This window comes from Globicephala melas, chromosome 15 (assembly GCF_963455315.2).
Source record: "Globicephala melas chromosome 15, mGloMel1.2, whole genome shotgun sequence".
Classification (NCBI taxonomy): domain Eukaryota; kingdom Metazoa; phylum Chordata; class Mammalia; order Artiodactyla; family Delphinidae; genus Globicephala; species Globicephala melas.
The window spans coordinates 34,521,287-34,542,699 of NC_083328.1; the positions used below are offsets into that span (position 1 = coordinate 34,521,287).

Here is a 21,413-nt window from a genome sequence, read left to right on the forward strand (position 1 = left end):
TCCCTCCTGCCCACAACTCCTCCACTGTGACTCTGGAAGCAGACACCAGCCACACCCTGCCCCCCCCCCACCCTGCACCACCCTGGGACCCAGGAATCTGAGTAGCAACCTGTACAGCTGACAAATGTGACCTCTGCCGTGGTGAGAGCTCAGCCACTGGTTAAGATGGGAAGTACCCATTTTACAGATGGGAACGGGCTGGCACACAGGGTAAGTAACTGAATAGGGACTGGAACCCAGGGCCCCTGGTTCCTCATCACAATGTCAGGTAGGGACCTCTCACTTCTCTCCCGTCCCTTTCTGCCCCCTTCTGTAACATGAAAGGTTTGGGCTGGGCTGCTTCCAGAGCCTTCCAGCTCAGACGTGGTAGATCTGGTTTTCAGGGTCCACCAGAGACGGAGCAGAAGACCTGAGCCCCAAGCACCTCCTGAGAAGCACTTGCTGGGCTCAGTCCCCTGTCTCAATTGGTCTGGCTGACCGACCACTCTGCCTCAGAGCCCAGACACTGGGCCATGGGGCCTTTTGCTACTACCCATGAATCCCCCGTAACCCCTTACCAGCTCCTCCAAATTCTCCCAGAGGCCTCAGTCTGAATCCTGGCTCTGCTGTGCCAGCTTCAGGAGCTGGGCAAGTCAGTTCCCTCCTCCCAGGGACAGTGTCACCTCCAAAGATAAACTGCTGGGAGGATGGATGGACAGTGTGGAGAGCACTCTAAGTGAGGCTGTGAGGGGCTGTGACTATGTCCTGGTGGATACACCTGGGACGTTTTTCCTATCGCCAGGGCTCCTTCAGGGCTCAGAGACTGCTGCCCTGCCCGGGCACAGTACCTGAGGGCGGGGAGCCCGGGGAGCCCGGGGTGGGGCTGTCATCCACCAGGCCGAGCTCCCTGTGCAGAGCTCGGTGCCGGACTGCACTCAGTGTCCTCTCCCGCTTCTCTCTCGCCGCCCGGAGCTTTGTGATGCTCAGCTTCAGGTCGAGCGGCTCGTCCAAGGAGTGCATGGTGATGGGGGCTGGGGGTGGGGGCGGCAGCAGGCAGCGAGGGGCTCCCAAGCTGGTATTCAGGCAGGAACCTGGGAGAGGACAGGAGCTGTGTTGTGACACTGTGACCCCAGACTCCTCCTCGGGCTGAGCCCATTAAAGCCCACAGGAGCGGAGAGGCAGTGGGTGTTGGGCAGTGTGGAGGCTGCCTCCCTGGGTAGGGAGACCTTCTGAGTGGCTCTGGACAGCAGGTATCATGGTGAGCCAACCACCAACCCACAGCTAACTCCTCCACTTCCCACGAGACTTTTCTGGGAAGCAGCTCACAGGGTCCATTCTGCCATGAATGGAGTTTTAGCGACACTGTCTCAGGTTGCAGAGCTAGGAAGTGGCAGAACCATCAGATTCAAGGCCACATCTCCTCCCTGGAACTGGCCAGGCAAGTCCCAAAGGTCATTTCTGACTGAGTGGGAAGTCACGCCTGGGACATATGCCTGGTGTGAGCTGGAAGACCCAGAACCAGGCCAGGAGGGCAATGAGTGTCCTCCCAGGTGGCCCTCAGAGGTGCTAGTTACTGACCGCTAGCACCTAAGCAGCTGTGGTCACCTCCAAGGGAATGAGGCTGACAGCTTGTCCCAGGCAAGCTGTGCGAAGCCTGGCCCGGCCCCAAGGGTTGGGCAGACAGACAGGTGGCCTTGCCTCCCAGGGGCAGTCCAAGGAGAGGGTCCCACAGGCGTGGGGAGCCCGAGGGCTCTGGGCCACCACCAGGGGGCAGCTGGGGACTGTGGCCCAGCCAGGCCATCCAGGGGCAGGGTAGGGGGAAGTGATGGGCTGTCTAGTGGTTAGTAAAACACATACATACATAATTTTTTTTTAATGATGATGATATTCTTTTATTTTGAGTGGTGAATTTTCACCACTTTGAATTTCTCAATGGTGTAATTTTCTTCACATATAAGTGACCCAAGAGCAAGGGTCCTTTATTCCAAATCATTTTTTACAGCAGCAATCTTTTCACATGCTGGGAAATGGTGTTTCCTTGTGTTTGTTAATTGAGATGATTACACCCTGAAAATCTATCTGCCAAACAAGATACTCTCTGTCGTTCACAGAATCTAGCTCTTCACAATTTAATAGGGAACATCCCCGAGACCACCACATGGTAAAAGACTTCGTGTATTTCACCAGTGTGTATGTTTGCAGAGCTGCCTGGAGCTCTCTCCACGGAGCAGGACGGGGACCCCACATCCTCACTCATCTTCTCCAGACCAAGCCCCTCAGCAACTTGGAGCTTGCCCCAGCTCCAAGCCCGGGCTCATCCGTCTCCCCAGCAAGCTCCACTTCTGCCAAGACCCTCCACACACAGGTAACAGTGGTCCCCTCCCTCACTTAGGACCCTCTGCTTCTGGGGACACATCCCAAGACCCCAGCACATGGCTAACATTGGAGTCTCTGAGCCTGGGGAGGGGGCAGCATTATCAGAGAATGGGTGGCCACACTTGGCTGTGGGACCGAGGTCTGTGACTTTACTTTTCCCTGTTAAACTCCATCAGGTGGGAGCTGGCAGATCTGTTTGGATTAACCCGCAGGCCATGCATGGGCCAGGGGCTTCCAGTGATGCCAGAGAGCTGGGACCAGACTGCCACGCTGTCCCCTTAGGAGCTCCAGACCCAGGTGGGCAGGTGACAGTGATGGATGGACCTGGGCCCCCTCCACTCTTCCTCTGGCTGGGCAGGGAGCTGCCCTCTGCCTGACCCACCCCCCCAGTTATGTCTGTCTGTCTGTGTGTCTGCCTGTCCCTCCACCTGTTTATTTTTAGACACAGGCCCAGTCCAACCTCCCTGAAGCTCCTCTGTGCTGGGAGCCTGGAAGGGGAGGAAGGAAGTAAATATTTATGCTGATTAAGAATTCAGGAGCCAGGAAGGGCTGGTGGCCTGGTCCTTCAGCTGGCCTAGAGCCACAGGCCTCCCCACAGCCTCTGTCCCCCAACCCCCTACCCGACCTTCTGGAGAAGGGGACCACGAGGGCAGGATGGATTGGGAACTGGGAATTCAGACTGACACTCTCATTGGCAACACTGCCAAAGTAACATCCTTTGGCACCTGCCCTATGCCCTCTCCTAAGGCCAGAGGGGAACCAGGGAGGAGCCATGGGTCACCTTGTTTTGAAGACTTGTAGGAGACACTGCCTCAGCCCAGAACTAGGGAGGACCCCAAAAGGAGCTTGTCTCCCAGGGTGAGGCTGGGCCTACAGCACCCCCCTTAATCAGCAGACCCAGTCCCCAGAGACCCCCCCCCACTTTCTGCCACTGGGTCCTGCCCTGGGAACAGGGGTTCATTCTGATGAAAGCCAGAGCCCAGCCAGGAGGCCCAGCCTCCCCACTCCTGGGAAAGGAGGAAGGAGCCACCCCCAAAAGCCCACAGCTCCCCACCCTAGGCTGCCCCACCCAAGGGGAGACGCCTGTGACCCCCACTCCTGCTCTGACCTTGGCCAACCTCCAAGTGTCCCCTTCCACCCCCCACCCCCAGCCAGCAGTGGCCAGTTCTGGGCTCGGGCTCTATTCTTTGCTCCCGGGCTGGGTGATGGGGGCAGTCCAGAGCCAGGGTCACATTCTCCTGGGCCTTAGAGGCCCAGAGTGGGTACGCAGCTGGGCCTGGAACCCCGGGACTGGCGCTGTGATCACCTCCGGAGGCCGGCAGCCAGCCATCACCCGATCGATTTGGGGGTGGGGAGGTGGACACTCGGTGTCTGTTTCCCGGAGAAGGAGAGGGACGCTCCGAAGGGTGACCCGCCTCGCTGAGAGTAGAGGCGAGTCTCTTGAGGTAGCGCGGAGCCTGGTTGCGGAACCCTGGCCTCAGTTTCCCGCTGATCGCGAGGTGACGCGACAAGCGCCCCGCCAGCGCGGGGTCATGCGGTCCCCGAGCGCGGGGGTTGGGCGGGAAGGCGGCGCCGAGGTGGCCGCGCAGCCGGGCGCCGCTGCTCCAGCTGCGAAAGGAACTAATTAGGGCGGAGGGAGCGGGAGGAAGCGGCGCGGGTGGGAGCGCGCGGGGGTGGCGCGGGGACCACCGGGGCGGCGGGGGCGGGGCGGGGTCACCCCGAGGGTGGGCCGCGGTGGCCCTCGGGGGCCCGGCCCCCGCCCCGCCCGCCTTCTGGCCGAGCGCAGACAATGGCCGCTATTGTGCGCCCTCCGGCCGCGCGCAGACGGCCCCCAGCTGCAGCTCCCGCAGCGCCCTCCCGGCCCTACCTGGCAGCCCGGCCCACCCCAGCGGGGGGCGGGGCCGGCCCCTCGGGGAAACTAAGGCCGGGACAAGTCACCGCCTCCGCCAGGGTCCTGCGGCGTGGGGTGGAACGCACACCCGAAAGCGGGGGTCAGCATCCATTAAGCACCTACCATGTGCCAGGAGCCGTCTGTGCACGAATTCTCTGAACCCTCTAAAGTCGCTCTTGTGAGTGACGCCGTTGGTTTCCCTGTGGCACAGATGCGGAAACTGAGGCTCAAGGTCACCAGGCAAATGGGAGCCGCCGGCAGGAATCTGCTCTGGAGAAAGCCCCTCGTCCCTGCTTGGGAGAGGGCCGCTGGCTGGACCTGAGCCGGGAAAGGGGCCTGTGTGGACGGAGGCGGCAGGCTTGGCACGACCCCTGAGAAGCGCTCAGGGTCTCTTGGCAGAAACAGAGGACTGGGCCCCTGTAAGAGAGGCCTCCCTACCCACCCCACAGCAGCGTGGGACCAGGTGAGCGAGCGCCAGGGTAGCAGTGTTGTCAGGGCAACGAGAGGCACACCCTTTATTCCCAGGGGTTGTCCTGAAACTGCCCTTTGAGCAGCTGTGACCCATCCAGCCTAGGACTTGGGGACCAGGACCCAGGAGGTACCTCTCAAAAGCCCACGTGACTTTCTTGCTATGGAATGGAAAGCAGAAGCGAGTCCCTGGCTTCCCTGCATTTGGAAGGGTGCCCCTGCATCTGGTACAGGGACCATCATTGTCAGCACGTGGGTCTTACAGAGGGGGAAGCTGAGGGCTGGGAGGGGAGACCTCTGGCCCAGGTTTCATGAGTGGGTGGCACGCCCACTGTTTAAGGCAGGTGTTGTTTCATCCCCATTTACAGATGTGAAAACTGAAGCTCAGGGAGATTAAGTGATCTGTCCAGGGTCACACAGCTTGTCTGTGGCAGAACTGGGTTTCAAGCCCACGTGAGCCCAGAAGCTGTGTTCACCATTAGCCTCTCCTGGGCCCATGGACGTGGGAAGGGGCAGGCAAAGGGGGTCTGGCTTCCCACCCCCTCCCTGCCCAGGGGTTTGTGGGAGCTAGGTGCAGAGCCCAGGAGGGACAGCAGGCTGTGAGTGGGTGCTGGAGGGGCTGACTATTGGGGGGGGCCCACAGAGAGGCTTGGGGAGCTGAGGGCAGATATGCTACCAAAGCAAACGGCCCCACAGCCCTGCATTCCTGGGAACTGCTGCGGCGCCCTGCTCTGGCCAAGAGCTCCACCCTCTTCAGCCGCACAGTGGCGGGGGCCGGGGGGCAGGGGCAGGCCTCATCTTCTCAGGGCCCCCCTTTCTGACCAGGCCACAGAGCAGGGCTCCAGTATGCGTCAGACCACCTGGGTCTCCAACTTGGCTCTGCCACTTCCGGCCCATTTGACTTAGGGCAAGTCACCTCCCAGTCTGAGCCTCATTGTTGTCATGTCTAAAACAGGACGATAATCATAGAATAAGACATACCCCTCGGGCTTCCCTGGTGGCACAGTGGTTAAGAATCCACCTGCCAATGCAGGGGACACAGGTTTGAGCCCTGGTCCGGGAAGATCCCACATGCCGCAGAGCAACTAAGCCTGTGCGCCACAGCTACTGAGCCTGCGCTCTAAGGCCTGCGAGCCACAGCTACTGAAGCCCACATGCCTAGAGCCTGTGCTCCGCAACGAGAAGCCACCGCAGTGAGAAGCCCTAGCACTGCAACAAAGAGTAGCCCCCACTCACCGCAACTAGAGAAAGCCTGCGCCCAGCAACAAAGACCCAACTCAGCCATAAATAAATAAATAAATTTAAAGACATACCCCTCATTGGATTTTGGGGAGAAATCAATAAAATGCTGCATATCCGATGATTAGTGTTTCCCATTAGTATGTAATGTTCAGCACCTAGAACACTGCTGGGCGCATAGTAGGTGCTTAATCAAACTTGTGAACAAATTGTCACCAGCGCTGCTGAGTCCCTCAGTCTTTGGCCAGTTTGGGGCTGTGAGGACAGCTGAGAGGGGACCGGCCCTCCCACTGTAATCACATAGTCTCACCCTCAGCTGGGAGTACCTGTACTTCAGTTGAGGGTGTAACTAAACAAGCTTGTGCCCCTCGGAGGGCCGCAGTCTCCCCAGTGGAGTGGCCACAGCTAACCCAAGCCACCTTCCAGAGCCTGACTGCATCAAAGAAAGAGCACTGGGAGGCCCTGGAGAGGCTCTGAGCAGCCCTGGAAGAAGGAAGCCTCCTCCCAGGACCCAGGGGGCTTATCCTGAGGCTTCGACCCAAGCAAGTCCCAGGAGAGGGGCCAGTGCCAGCAGCACTTCCTGGAAGAGTGTGGGGTTCGCCTTCCCCAGGAACCTCTTGCTTCACAAGCAGACCCCGCCCCCACCCCAAGATGGGCACTCAGCCAGCATGGGGGTGAGGGTGGGGGGCTTCCCCAGGCCCCCTGGAGGGCAGACCCTGCCCAGGTGGGAGCTCAAGGGCCTCCAGGTGACACAACCAGGGCTGAGCTCTCTGCTTAGCCATGGGGGCCTCGGGAAAGCTCCCAGCTGGGCACCTCCTGAGCAGGGGTGCATGCCAGGAACCCCCACTTGGGTACGTTTAGAAAGCGCTTCCCAGAGTCAGGCTACCAGGTCCCAGTCCCGTCACACCTTTGAGACTTGGTTTCCTCATCAGGAATACAGGCCCCATGGATCAGGTGCCAGCTCACGGGGCACCCCACAGGGCGAGCTTGCCAGGCACCTGGCACACAGGAGGTGCCAGCAACTGGTAGCCCTGAAGATTCTTGTTTTCAGCCCTGGGCTGGGGGTGCCCCACACAGTAACTCAGCCTCCAAGGTCACCCAGATGGTTCAGGCAGTACTGATGCTGGAAGGCAAGCAGCTGGCTCCCCTATGCCCCTCCCCAGCTCCAGCTTCCCAGGAGCTACATTTCCTTTCCCAATGCCAGCAGGGTGACACCAGGCTCAAGCTGGGGGGTGGGGGGAGCAGCTCACACATGGGCCAGGCCTGCACATGCACACTCACACAGACACACACACCCATCCAGCTGCAAGGACCAGCCTGGCACAGAGGCCTCCCCTAGCCTGGTGGCTCCAGGCCCATCAAGGCGGCCTCCCACCCCCCGCTGCCTGCCTGCCTGCAGCCACCTTTGCACAACTATGTCTGGTATTTTCCTGTCTGCCCAGCTTGCGGGGGGGGGGGGGGGGGGGGCGGGGGGGGCAGCGGTGCGTGGGGCTATGAGCACTGCCTGCACCTGGGCCTCAGCCAGAGGCAAGCCCGCCAAGCAGCCCCCACGCCCAGGTGGCGGGTGGAGAGGGAAGGGCTGGGCCCCCAGGCCGCCCAAATCCCTGGGAGGGGCCAGCACCAGGGGAGCCAGACAGGGACTCACACCAACAAGGCTTAGGCACAGCAGCCCAGGCCCTGCCAGGCAGCACTGCCACTCGGCGTGGGCGGGCAGGGCTGGGCACTCTGCCAGTGCTCTCTAGGGCCTGCAGAGGCGTTGGCCAGTGTCCCACAGGACATGGATGGGCACCCATGGCACCCTCAGACATATAGGCACATGCATATGTGCCATACCTGTGCACACACACGCCACACACAGGACACGGCAGGTAACAAGGGTCAGGGTCCTGGACCCAGGAGTCTCGGCTTATGGGTGGGAGCGGGGATGAGGCCCAGTCCCCACAGAGAAGGAAACACTGTGCTTCCCACACTGAGCCTGGCTGCAGGACGAGCCCGGGAGTGCCACCCAAGTCCTGGGGGCCCCTCCTCACGGCCCAACCCTCCCACCACCCCAGGACAGGGACCAGGCCCACTGTGAACTGCCCCCCCCAGCTCAAGATGGCAGGAGGCGGCCAGGCGGGCTCTGGACTTTGGCCCTTCCCTCCGCCTCATTTACCAACCACTCAGTTATGCATTCCAACACCAGGCCCTCCGCTCGGTCCTGGGGGCCCACAGATGAATGAGAATGAAGGGCGCCCAGACTCACAGAGGTGAACAATGTTAGGGGTGGGGTGCTCCTGTGTGTGTGTGTTGCGGGGGGTTGGATCCAAGTTGGCCACATGGACATGGGGTGAAGCGTTGGGGTCCTCACAACCAGTGCTGTGGGCCATCTCCATTCATCCTCAGGACCCTGTGAATTAGGTGTTATTCTCCCCACTTTCCAGATGGGGAAACTGAAGCTCACAGTGGTTCAGTTACCTGCCAAAGTCACAGAGCTTATAAATAGCACGGCTGGGATTCACCTCCAGGCTCCAAAGCCCACATTCTTTCTACACCCAACACTGCAGAGGCCTGGAAGCGTGGCCCCAACTGACCCATAATGAACCTGCCCGTCATTCAGCAGAGGAGGAAGCCCAAGAGAGAGGCTGGGCCAGGACCTGGAGGGTACTGGGGAGCCATGGACTGCTCTACACAGAAGACTGCCATCTTCCTTTCCAGCCCAATCTCCTGTTCCCAGGCTCTCCCCTTCAGCACTCCTTTCTCAGGACTCTCTGCCTCCTGCTCACCTGATGCTCACCTGATGCTCTTGGGTGCTAGCTCCTGCCTCACAACCTTCTGCGCTTCCATATTCTCCTCCAGCTGCCACTCCCCTCCGATCTCCTCCTCCAGAGAGTCTCCCCTGATTCACTCTTTGCCTCTTGCAGCCATACATGGCTGTTCTTCCAGGTGCCTGAGAACTGAGCAGAGGACCTGCCTCTGTCCCCACACCGCTGAGGGCAGCAACCCTAGTCCTGCAGTGGCCCCTTGCTGCCTGCCACACTTGCCCTGGGTCCAAGTCCTCACAAGTGCATCACTAATGCCACTCCTTCCACCACAGTGAACTGAGCAGCAATGGGAAGTGCTGGGGACTCAGAGCCAGACAACCAGGCCTGCTCCAATTTGATGTGAGCAAGGCTCTGGGCCTCAGTTTCCCCATTGGTGAAAGGAGGGGGCTGGCCTAGAGTAGGACCAGAGCCTGAACATCCAAACCACTCCCCTAACGGCACCATCACACCTGCCTTTTCTCTCTCTCTCTCTCTCTTCTGCAAGGCATGAATCTTAGTTCCCCAACCAGGGATCAAACCCGTGCCCCCTGCAGTGGAAGCACAGAGTCTTAACCACTGGAGTGCCAGGGAAGTCCCCAGCCCTTCACTTTTCTCAAACACTTGGTACTCAGTGAATGTTTGTTGAATGAATGAGAGAATTAATCCATTGGTGGTACCTACCAGCAGGGGAGGTGTGGAGGGGCTTAAGGCCCAAAGAGGGAAGTGGCTTGCCCACGAGGCAGGGCCCTGACACAGATGTCTCCTCCTCCTTGTCTGGGGCAAGGGACCCAGGAGCAGACCTGGGCGGTGAGGGTAAGGCAGTCAGCATCACCCTCATCGGTTGGGATGACCAGAAGGGCGCAGTTCCCCCAGCTTCATCTCCTGCCACTCCCACCCAGCCCTGACACACAGCCGCCCCAGAACAGCTGGTCTAGACCAGGCCCAGCAGGAGCTCCAGCACAAACTCTGGACTCCACCCCATGCCCTCTTCCCAGCCACCCCTGCCCCTCCCCTGCTCCCCCTCTGGGTAGCAAAGCAAGTCCAGAAGCCAGGGGCATGAACCCAAAGGAAACACCCACTGGGTGGGGCCGTGCCAGGCCTGGCCTGTTTCAGGTCCTTGGGGCCCAGGGCCCACAGGACCACTCAGGGTGTCCACTAGGTATCCTGAAGGGCGTGTTGGGGGCCTGGCCTGGAGGAGGTCAGGGCTGGCAGGCAGACAGACAGCAGCACTGGAGTGGGGGGTACTTTATAACAGGCAGGACAATGGAGGGCCCCACAGCCTTGGGGGGAGGTGGACATCACAGCTCTGGGGCAGTCAGCCTGGAAGTGTGGTGATGGGGGTTGCCGAGGGTCTGGATGCAGGAAGGAGTGGCCCTGGGGAGAAATGGCTCAGGCAGGCTGGGACTTGCCAGGCAGACCCAGGCAGACGATGAGGGGGAGGGAGGGAGGCTTCCTCCAGACACAGCTGCCCCCACATGATGCCCATGCAGAGGATGGGGGGCAGCAGAGAAGCTGGGGGGATTCCCAGGCTGAACTGATATTTCAGCGGCCAGGACCACACAATCCTAGGCTCTGGTTCCCCTCTGACCCTCCCTGATCCCAAGTGACCCTGGGCCAAGCCCTCAAGTCTCTGAGCCTGTTTCCTCCCCACCCGCCTCCTTACTCTCAGGGTCCCAGTGGGAAGCTACCCTGTGAGTGTGTCAGGCAAACAAGACCCTCGGTCAGCCAGGCAGGATTGTCTTCCTGGAGGCTCCCGGGGGCTGACTCAGGCAGCTCAGCAGTCTCCTGGGGCCTCAGCAGGTTCCCACCCACGCTTGGTCATGACTGGAGGAAGGGGCCAGGGACCAGGTCTGAGTCCTTCTGCAGATAGCCATCTGCCATGACAGGGGTACGTGTACACATGCACGTCACACATGCTCACGTCGGGCCCTCACTGTGAAGGTACTACCTGGCCTCTCTAGCAGTGAAGACAAAGGACCTGAGGAGGCTCCAGTCACCCCCCAGTTATGGCTCTGGAAGATTCTCAGCCCCCGCTGCCCATCCCCCACCAGGGGCAACTGGAGCAGATGGGAAGTCCTCCCCCATTGGAATCACCTCCCATCTCTGTGGCCCCCCCAGGCCCCTCCAGTTACCCAGACCCTCCATCCCATCTGAGAGGGGGAGGGGAGTGGAGAGCCTGAGCTCCCTGCCCTGCAAGATGCCCAGAGCAGGGCCTTTACCCTGCCCAGCCTGAGGGAGCTTGCGACATGTCCCAGGCAGGAGGCAGGTCAGAACTCTGGGGCTCCCGGAGCGCCTGGGAGGGGTCCCACAGTCCCAGAACTGGAATGGGAAAGAGGACCAAGGACCCCTGCAGACCTGGGCTAGGCCTCGTCTCCCCCATGGAGAAGTCTGGAGCTGAGGCCAGGAGGATCAGTGCCAGGGAAAGGATGGAGGCTCGGGGCCCAGTATGCACAGCTGCTAGGGCCAGCTCAGGCCCCCCCTCAAGAGCAGGCTCCTCTCTTGTGCCAGGCCACCAGACCCCAACCCTATCCTCCCGAGCCATAGCTGACCCAGGAACTCAGGCCCAGATGCCCATTGGCCCTTTTCCATCCTGTGCCTCAGTTTCCTCATTTGTCAAATAGGGATCAATGAGTCTCTCTCACGAGGCTAATGTAGCAATTTCAGGTGACAGATGTCAGTGCCTGTGGTGGCCACTGGAAGGCATCCTTTTGATTTTCTCAGGGAGCTGTTAGAGGCGTTCCTCCCCTGCTGCTCCATCTCTTGACCCACTTCACCTCCCCAACCCACCCCCAGACCCCGGGACCTGAGCTGATATTTTTATTAGTTGGAGAGACAGCAGGGGCTTATAGGGCTAAGTTGGATCCTGGAGAGAAACCTGGGTCTACTCCAGACCACGCCCCTGCATAAGACACCCCCAACCCACTCAGCAAGTCCATTCCTCTCCAGGTGTCAGGGTCACCCCAACCCTGGCTGATCAGCAAAGCACTAGAGGTCCTGGGTGAAAGTGCAGGGTCCCTGCCCCCAGGGTGGGGCTGAAGCGGCCACCCTGGAAACCACTAGGGCAGATGTGTCCCAAGTGCCTTGCAAAAGCTGTGGTGTCTCCCACCCAGGCCTGGAGGCAGGCTGGGGCAAGGCTGGGTATCCCATCCCCGCCTGGCCCTGGCATTCTCAGAGAGGTGAACCCCCAGACTCATGTCTGGACTGTGGCCCATCTCTAGGACCCTTTCACAGGCCCTGGGAGGAGAGGCAATTTGTGTTGGGGGGAGATCCACATCTTTTGGCTGACCCCAAAGACACCCTTGCCAGCCAGGGACACCCCCACCTCTGAGAAGGGTGCTTATCAAGGTGAAGGGAGGACCACACAGCACCTTCCAGGGGTCAGCCCTCTGGCCTCAGTCATCTGTGTGAAATATAAAATGACAATAGCCCCGAATAGAGGAGGGCTTCTCAAAGCCTCGAAAAAGGCAGACCCACCCCCCACCGCCCCATTCCACTCGGCTCAGGGCCTCCCCACTGCAATCCGAATTTCCCACTTGGGTGAGGGGCCTCTTCAGCCCTGCCTGGAACACGGGAACCTGGAGAGGCCTCCTGCGCGGGAGAGAGCCAACAGCAGCCCTCGCCCCAACCCTGGCGTGCCTCTCAGCGCCAGGGGCCCCACCCCAAACGCCTCCCAGAGAGCTCAACTGCACGCCCCAGCCCCACATCTGGTCCCCCAGCCACAGCTGTCGCCACCCTCCCTCATCCTGGGATTGCCCCAAACTCTGCCTGGCGCCCGTCCCCGCCCCCTCGCCCAAGTGGGAAATTGGGATTCCAGGCAAGTCGAGTTGGGGTAGATGGAAATGCACATAGGAAAATGTCAGGAAAACACATTCTTCCTTCTATAAGGCAGCTCAGACCCCTAGAGGATTAGGTGGCAGATGACACTCCCACAGCCTGGGCCAAGGCCAGGAAAGGAGGGGAGAAGGGAGAGGGGTCCACATGATGGGTCTGAGAGGGATCCAGGCCCTCTGACAAGCTCCAGGGAGAGGCCCTGGCAGAGCTCTGTCCCCAGACCAGTTTGCCCTTTTGCCCGGCACTCCCAGCAAGGAGGGGAGCCCAAGCATGAGAAGACATCGCTGTGGCTACCCATTTGCAGCTGGGCTTTTCAGAAACAACAAAAGCTTTGGGGGGGACTCAGTTCACAGGATTGTTTAAAAATGAGGTTTCTGGATGTCTGTGGCATTCAGTTATTCATAGTGGCTCCACCCACGGATAATTGAGAGTTGGCTTTTGTTGGCCTTAGCCCCCTCTCGGCACCCCCCACCCCCAGGTCTTCTCATGGACTCTGCAGGTCAGGAAGCTCACCTTGTCTGACCCCTCGGTTTTACAGAAGAGGAAACTGAGACCCATAAGGGGGAAGAGCCTGGCCCAAGGACCCTCGGGAGTTGGTGGCACCGCCAAATGTCGAATCCAGGACATCAGACTCCCAGGCCAGGGGCTTTTCCCACTCACCCTCCAGGCTGTGGTCCAGCTCCAGCGAATCCCCCAAAGCCACTGACCCCAAAAGCAGTGATGCCTGGAAGTGGGGTGACTCACTGTCTGGCTTCCTGGGGCACCTCCTCCCCATCAGTGAGGGAAGGACTGGCAGGTGTCCCTGTGTAGAAAGCCAGGAGCAGGGAGAGGCCCCCCAGGGGTCCTGCATCAGGGTCACTCAGGGGCCGAAGAGCCCCAGCTGGAGGGATTTAACATCAAAGGTCAAAGGTCACAGACAGGGAAGGGCGGGCAGGCATAGGGGTCAGAGGGTCAGCGCTAATGGCAGCTCCGGAAAGGAGGGGGAGGGGAAGGGGCTAAGGAAAACGGGCGGCTTTCAACGGGTCTTCAACCCCCATAAATGGTGCCCAAGCCCCTGGCACTGCCTCCTGCTTGGCTGACTGTAGACAGGGCCAAGCCAAGCTGGGCTGGGCTGTGAAATGAGCTGGGCTGGAGCTCAGAAAGGGGTGTCCTGGGAGGGGCCCCCAGGTGCAGCCCCTCCCCCAGTGCCGGCCAAGGCCAGCTGGGAGGCCCAGCCTGGGCCCAGAGGGGAGAAAGAAGAGCAGAGGGGAGGTGCCGAGGAGGTCATGGAGAGGGTTGTGTGAGCTGGGCTGGAACAGCTGTGGCACCGTGGCACTGGTGTGGGGATTGGGGAGGGCTGGGCGGGTGGGCACACTGAAGGGGCCAGTTTCCCCTTCCCTGGGCCTGTCTTCTGTAGCTGCTGGTTAAGCCCCACCTTCCCTCCAGGATGTCAAGACAAGGCATGTAGGACCTTCAGATGGCTGCCTCCAAGGACCACAGCTCAGGCCCTGTCCCTGGCCCAGACCAAGAACCACGGGAGCCCAGGCCTTGGCCAGGTCCCCAGCTGGCCTGGCTGCCCCCTCAGTGTCAAGCGTTCCCTTCAGAGCCAAGATCCTGGGCTGTGATGGCTGGGGGCCCAGGGCTCCTCCCAGGATCCCTTCCCGCTTCCCAGGCCCCAGGGCAGGGCTGGGCAGCTCCCTGCAACCATCACTGCCCCGGGTGGCCAGCCAGGCGGGCCCTCCTGGAGAGGCGGACAGGCCGCATGCTGCCCTGCTGTGGCCTGAGTACCCGGCTGGGCAGGGCAGTGTGCCAAGGCCTCCAGGTGCCAGCCTGGATTCCAGCCCCATCCCAGGGGGCCTTCGGGGAAGCAGGGCGCAGGCATCTCCCTCCTTCGGGATGCACCTGCCTTGCCCCCCTCCTTCTGCCCCCTCCAGACCCTCCCTCAGGCAGCTTGGAAACCCCTGCCCTCCCCACTCTGCCAGACCCTTCTGCTTGCACCCAGACAGCAGGAGAGGAACAAGTGTTGGACAGAACGCCAGCTCCCAGTCCTGACCCCCGGGGACGCCTCCCTCCCCTGGCCCAAGGAAGGTCGGGGCTAGCCAGGGGCAGCAGGGGGAGACTTTCCTGGACCAGGGAGGAGACACCTTTCAGCCCCCATCCTAGAAACAGCCCCGCCGTGTGAAGGGGCGGCTGCCCGGCTGCCCCAGACAAGTTCGTGCCCTGGCTCGGGGGTAGGGGTGGGGGCCCCTCTCACCCCGCAGCACGCCCCCACCGCGGCCGCCCAACTTCCCCGCCGAAGTTTGCTCCCGCCCGGGGCTCGGCTGCAGCTCGGCCCGGCCTCCGGACAGAGGGAGGTAAGGAGGGAGGAGAAAGACAGAGAGACGGTGGGACGGGGCCGGGGAGCCGGCGAGGGAGGGAGCGCGCGAGCCAGCGAGCGAGGGAGCAAGCGCGGGGGCCCCGGCGAGGGCTCACAATGGCCCGGGGCGAGGCGCGGACGAGGGAGGGGGAGGCGACCCTCGGGTCCCGCAGCCCCCGCGCGACAGGCCAGCCCCCCCCGCCGGTCCCCGTCCCCACGGCGCAATGCCTGGGGGCTTCCTACCTCGGCGGCGGGGGCGGTCGGGCTCCGGCTGCGGGCTCCGGCGGTCTGGGGGCGGCGGGAGAGCGAGCGGGGGACGGGGCCGGGCGGGCGGGGGCCAGGGCCCGAGGCTCACGGGGCGCAGGCTCCCCTGGCGCGGCCGCCCGGCGCCCGGCCGCTCCGCCACATCTGCAGCTCCGGCAGGGAAGGTGGCCGCGGCGGCCGGGCAGTGCGGGGATGTCTTAGAGAGGGAGGGAGGAGGGAGGAGGGAGGAGGGAGGAGGGAGGCGGCGGGAGGAGGGACAGGCGGGCCACGGAGGAGGGGTAGGAGGAGGGGCGCGGGGGGCAGCCTCCCTCCCTCCTCCCTCCCCCGCTGCTTCCCTCACTCCCGCCCTCCCAGCAAACCCCTCTCGCCGCCGCGGCCCCAGGTCCGGGGCGCCAGCTGCCAGGCGGGGCGTGCGCGTCGGGGGGAGGGGGCGGCCGGGACCCGGCGCTGGGCCGGGGGAGGGGAGGAAGGGAGGGCGGCGCGGCCTGGGGAGCGGGCACCGGGAGGGAGGGGGCGCCGGGCCACGGCGGAGCCGCGCACGTCCTCCGCGGCCCCATCCTGGGGTACCCCCCCGAGGCCCCGCCCCCGGCCCGAGGGCAGCTCTAGGACACGGCCCAGGAGGTGGCCTGGGGGTGGCGGGGTGGGGAGGGACGTCCCGCCCTCGGGGAAGCCCGGAGAGGGGGCGGCGCGCGGAGGAGGACTTGAGAGAGAGCGTGCGGGCCCAGAGGAAAAGCCCCAAGACCGGGAAGATGGAGGAGGTCGCGGCGGCCGAGGGGGTGGGGGCCCCTCGCCTCCCTCTCGCGGGGTCACCTTGGCCTGACCCCCTGCGGCCCCAGGCGGCGGGGAGGGCGGCAGGAATGCTTCTTCGCAGGCCCTGATTTCTCCGCCCAGCTCAGTTCCAGGAACGCGCGGGCAGCGCCCGGCGGGCAGAGGCCCAGGCTCCGGATTCGGGGCGGCGCAAGCCAGGGTGCGAGGTGGGCCTCAGCCCCTCCTTCCCGTCGGACGTCAGGCGGGTCCTCGCCCTGCCCTCGGCCTCAGTTTCCCGTGGAATAAGGAGGAGGCCCCACCGCGTTCTTGATCCCAGCAGTTGGGACAACCTGCATTGTCAGGCCGAGCGCAGCTGGGGTCCTTGATCGCGCCGGGACCCTCAGCTCCCAGCGCGGTGCCAGTGGTTAGGAAGTGAAAGGAGTGGGTACACGCGAATGAGAAAGCCCCGCACCCGCACACGGCTAAGTTGATTTCTACCTCCTGAGATTTAACCCCAGACTCGCATTCTTAAGTGTGTTTTGTTTGGGCCAACCCAGAGCCCCCGCCCAATTATCTTCTTGCTGTCTGGTGGCAAATCTTGGTTCAAAAACAACCCTCCTGCTGTTGGCCAACCCTGCCAGTTGGCCTTGAGGGGTCCAGGAGAGGAAAAGCATCCTCCATAGGTGAGGCATCTGACTCTGGGCATAATTTTGCCTTCATTCGTGTAGTTGATGCTGCGGTGCCCTGCCAGAGCCTGGGACGAGTAGGTCTTCATCACGCAGCATCCTCAGTGTGTGGCACAGTGCTTGGAACATAGTAGTTGCTCAGAATATGTGGCTTGTATGGACACAGCATAGGTGCTCATTACATCTTAACTGAATGTACATATGGTAGTGCTCATGACTTTTGCATGAATGGACACATAATAGGTGCTGTGAGCTGTTATGTGGACACAGAGTAGATGCTCATTATATTTCGGGCAAATGGATACATAGTAGGTTGCATGAATGGACACGTAATAGGTACTCACGACTGTTGCGTGAATAGACAGAGTAGGCGCTCATGAACTGTTGGGTGATACATGAAAGGCCAGTAGGCCTGGAAGGCAGCAATTTGGGGGTAACCTCCCCTGCCCCCACCCCACCCCAGTTTCCCTCGTGTGGATAATGTGGAGTGAGGCCGGGTTAAACATTAGCCGGCAGGTGATCCCTGGGGAAGGCCAGCTTCGGGACCTAGCGCCTTCTGGAAGGGGCTGTTAAGGGCCGACTCTCTGGGTCCGCCGACCTACCAGTGCGTGGGGAGGGGCGGAGACCCAAGGCCACAGAGCGCCCCCTTCCGGCATCCCGGATAGCAGCGATTTAGCCCGCAGCGCGGCCGTGAAGCCTGGGGCCTCACTTCGTCCCCCGTTGGCAGCGCCGGGCTCCAGCCCCAAGGGAATGCAGGTGTATGGAAAAGAGGTACACAAAGGGCTAGTTTTATATTTGTTAAAAATGCTTATGGACTGCTTACAGGATGCCAGGCACTGTGCGACAGTAGGGACAGAGAGTGAACAACCCCAGCCATCCTTGCCCTCCTGGGTCTCACAGTTCAGCGGGAAGGGATTCAAGTGAAATCCAAAGGTCTCTGCCCTACGAGGGGACCTGACCATAAGACGCCTTAACCCGGAGGGCCTTTCTTATTTGTTTTTCTACTCCCGTTTGTTTTCATGGACAAGCATGTTGCTCCCAGTGAGAACTCTGATTTGGGATTCCCATGTTTGGATAGTGAATAATAGTATCTCCTTTCTGAGGTTGATGTGAAGATTAAATGAGGTACATTCTCAATACACATTAGTGGTCACTACCAGGTTTCAAGCCTGACCCACCGCTTTTCAATTCCAGGACCCAGCTGGGGTCCCCTTAGCTGCAAATAAACCCCTAAATTTGGCACCTGCAAATCCAACAAGAATGAGGAACTCTATATATATTAGCTTGGTGGAGTTGACCCAACCAGAAACCCCTGATTCTCAGCCAGACTAGTTCTTCCTCTGTATGAGATGCTTTACTTTCATTATATTCATAACAACCCTGAGGGTGGGTCCTATTATTATTTCCATTTTGCAGAGAAAGAAACTGAGGCAGAGATTAAGTAATTTGGCTAAGGTCTTAGAAGCTAGTAGGAGGCATAGAACAGATTGCAGTCTCAGTCAATCTGATTCCAAAGCTTGTATTATAACCCACTACCTCCCTGGGACATCAGATAAGTGGCAGGATAGGGGTATGGGACATTTCAGAGGGCCAGTCTCTGAGAGGGTTTTTCACAGTATGCTTTTCTGGGAGGCAGCACCTGCTATAGTAGTTAGGCCAGGCGTGGCTTCCTCCTTCTTAGTGAAAGGTGGGTGAAGAGGGATGTCCTCTTCATAAATGCTTCATAAATTTTGCTGTTATAGACTGAATGTTTGTGTCCTCCCCCAAATTCATATGTTGAAGCTCTACACACCCACCCCACCCCCAAGTGTGATAATATTTGCACATGGGGCCTTCGGGAGGTAATTAGGTTTAAATAAGTTCATGAGGGTGGGGTCCCCATGATGGGATCAGTGCCCTTACAAGAAAAGGAAGAAAGATTGGATCTCTTTCTCATTCTCTCTCTCCCTCCCCCTCTCCCTCCCATGTGAGGACACAGCAAGGAGGTGGCTGTCTGCAAGCAAGAAAGAGAGTCCCCACCAGGAACTGAATCTGTCAGCACTTTGATCTTGGACTTCCAGCCTTTAGAACTGTGAGGAATAACATGTTGTTTAAGCTACCCAGTTTGTGGTATTTTGTTATAGCAGCCTGAGCTAAGATAATTGCTAATATATTTGGGGGCTGAATCTGGTCCCCTAATTTTTCATCAATAAACTTTTTTTTTTTTTTTGGCCACTCTGTGCAGCTTGTGGGATCTTAGTTCCCCAACCAGGGATTGAACCTGGGCCCCAGCAGTGAAAGCACCGAGTCCTAACCACTGGACTGCCAAGGAATTCCCAATAAACATTTATTGAATATCTCCTAGGTTCCCATTAATTCAACAGATGCTTATTAAATTGTTATCATGTGGTCATTCAACAACATTTATTGAGGGCCTACTGTGTGCTGGGCTAGCAAACCCAGCCAGGTCTTCAAGGAGATCTCTCAGTCTAGTGGGGACTCCTTAACATCAGTACCCAGAGGGGACATGGCTTACTCATTCACACACACATACCTGCCCACTGCAAGGAGGGTTTCCTGCACAACATGATGCTTAGTAAGTAGCTTTTCAATTAACACACGATGCAAGGTCCAGCAGAAACTCAGCTGTATAAGTACAGTTCGGTTCCTGTCTTTCCAGAGCCTTTATTCTAGGGGCAGGAAGTGAATAATACAAGACAACACAGAGACGTGAGCCTGAAGACCTATGTTACAGATGTAGGAGAGATGATAGGAACCGGGACAGATGAATGGCAGCAAATCCCAAACTCTAGCCCTTGACCTTAGCCAAGTCATCGCATCTCTCTTAGTTTCCCTATCTGTGAAATGGTGATCCTCATGCCTGTTATGGAGCTGTGTGAGGCTCTACTGAGAGGGCACACAAAGGGCTCCCACCAATGCCGGGAGGGGAGAAAAAGAGTGCAGCAAATGGTAGCTATTATTGTTATTAATGAAGCCTGCAACCCACTGTGAGTGGGGGCCCAGGCACAAGAATGGAGTGATGGCAGGAGTGAGATCAGGGTGACTTATTAACCTTGAGCAGGCAGCCTGGGGCGATCTCTCCCTGTTGGTGCTGGCTTTCTGTGGCTGAGGGCTGGGGCTGACTATGGGTGGAGTGTTTATTCTGGGAATCAGCCCTGACTGTTCCTCACTCCCTGCTCCAGTGAGAAAGAAGGGCTTTGAGTCAGAACTGAGGGCCCTGCTGGGCCCAGCATGTATGACCCAGCCCACCTGCCAGCAGGGCCCCTGGCTGAGAATGCCCAGGGGCCAGCAAGGTCATTTGGGTTTGAGACACACTCTCCCCGTGGGGACTTACCTGACCCCTAGAGGGCCTGAAGTGCTCAGCTTTTGGGGTTCTGGAGGCTGAACGCTGAATGCCAGCCTGGAGTGAGTCTCCTGGGTTGAGGGGGTGAGGGAGGGGGAGATATTGAAGTGGGGGGTGTCTATGCTGTCTTCTCAGCCCCTGGCTCCTTCATCAGGGCCAGCTTCATGGACGTTCACCTGTGCAGTTGCACGAGCCTGACATTTAGCAGGGCCCATGCTTCGCTGAATGTTCTGCCATCACTATCTTGAGATTGTTAATCATTTTTTTTTTTAATTTCTTTTTTTTTTTTTTTTTTGGTACGCGGGCCTCTCACTGCTGTGGCATCTCCCGTTGCGGAGCACAGGCTCCGGACGCGCAGGCTCCGCGGCCATGGCTTACAGGCCCAGCCGCTCTGCGGCATGTGGGATCTTCCCAGACCGGGTCACGAACCCGTGTCCCCTGCATCGTCAGGCGGACTCCCAACCACTGCGCCACCAGGGAAGCCCTCTTAATCATTTTTGAACACACTGTTCAAAACTGAACCAGTGCATTTTCATTTTGCACTGGGTCCGGCAAATTGTGCAGCCTGTCCTGCCCTCATGCTTTGGTTTCCCCCAGTCTGTAGCTTTTCCCTTGAATGAGGCGTTCAGACCCACCTCTCAGCCACGCCCAGCTAGCCAGGAGTGCCTTAAGTAAGCCCATTTCCTGCAAGGGGGGGTGGGGGGTACAAGCACCTGCCCCTCCAACCTATTGGTACCTACCTTTCCGGAAAAAGCCCAAGGCCGGCTGTGTGGTGGTGGGTAAGTCACTCAACTTTCTGACCTTCTGGTTCTGACAGTACTGTACTTATCTGAGTTGGACTGTTGGGAGAGTTAAAATAGGTAGTTCATATAAACATGCACAGTGCCTGGCACAGAGTAAGCGCTCAATAAGTTAGAACTATTATTATGTTTTAAAAATGAAGATTATTACAGGCGCTAACTTGGAGGGAAGGGTTAGCCCCATCCCTACGGACCTGCCCCAGGAAGGAGGAGCCGCCCCTCCCCTGACCCCGCCCCGCTGTCTTCCGAGGGAGGAGACCCCCCCCATCCCAGGCAGGGACGAGGGGGCGGAGGAGCGGGAGCGACACATTTTTGAGTCGTGACCAAGTGGAAACTCCCTCCCCAAGGCGGAAGCCGGGGGCGCCCCACTGGGGCCGGAGCCTCCGCCGAGGCGGGATCCGCAGCTTGGGGGTGGGCAGGGCACCGCGGGGGACCCGGTCCCCGCCCCTCACAGCCTCATGAATATGAATGAGCCGGCGGGGGAGAGCAGAAGTGCGAGGCGGCCCCGACCCGGCTGGCTCCGCCCCCGCCTCGGGCCCGCGACCGGGGGCGTGGCCAGGCCGCAGACGCCCCGCCCCTCACACCCCGCGAGGGGCCTCCTTCCGGCCGGCGCGCCCCGGACGTGACCTCGCGGGCACGCGCCGGAGCCGCCCTGGGGGAGGTACGCGCAC

The 21,413-nt window shown here is 60.0% G+C and overlaps 2 protein-coding genes across 8 annotated transcripts in view; one reads left to right on the forward strand and one right to left on the reverse strand.

Annotated features, from left to right (window-relative positions):
* Positions 1–6,074, forward strand: part of PAM16 (presequence translocase associated motor 16) — a 19,932-nt gene extending 13,858 nt beyond the window's left edge. For both annotated transcript variants that reach the window (XR_009559078.1, XR_009559077.2), the window contains exons 6-8: positions 2,182–2,344; positions 2,532–2,652; positions 4,458–6,074. The gene's annotated coding sequence lies outside the window, so the exon portion shown is untranslated. The remainder of the gene's footprint in view (positions 1–2,181; positions 2,345–2,531; positions 2,653–4,457) is intronic.
* GLIS2 (GLIS family zinc finger 2) overlaps positions 1–15,208 on the reverse strand; it is a 20,795-nt gene extending 5,587 nt beyond the window's left edge. Inside the window, exons 1-3 of one of the 6 annotated variants that reach the window (XM_060285072.2) lie at positions 15,146–15,208; positions 4,370–4,446; positions 828–1,070 (exon numbers count right to left, since the gene is read on the reverse strand). In XM_060285072.2, the coding sequence (XP_060141055.1) occupies positions 828–999 (172 nt within the window). In that variant the 5' untranslated portion in view covers positions 1,000–1,070; positions 4,370–4,446; positions 15,146–15,208. Of the gene's footprint in view, positions 1–827; positions 3,341–4,369; positions 4,565–8,729; positions 9,708–15,145 lie in introns of those variants that run through there. The other 5 variants (XM_060285074.2, XM_060285070.1, XM_060285073.2 and 2 more) reach the window with 5 other exon arrangements.
* Between the last annotated feature and the right edge of the window lie 6,205 nt (positions 15,209–21,413).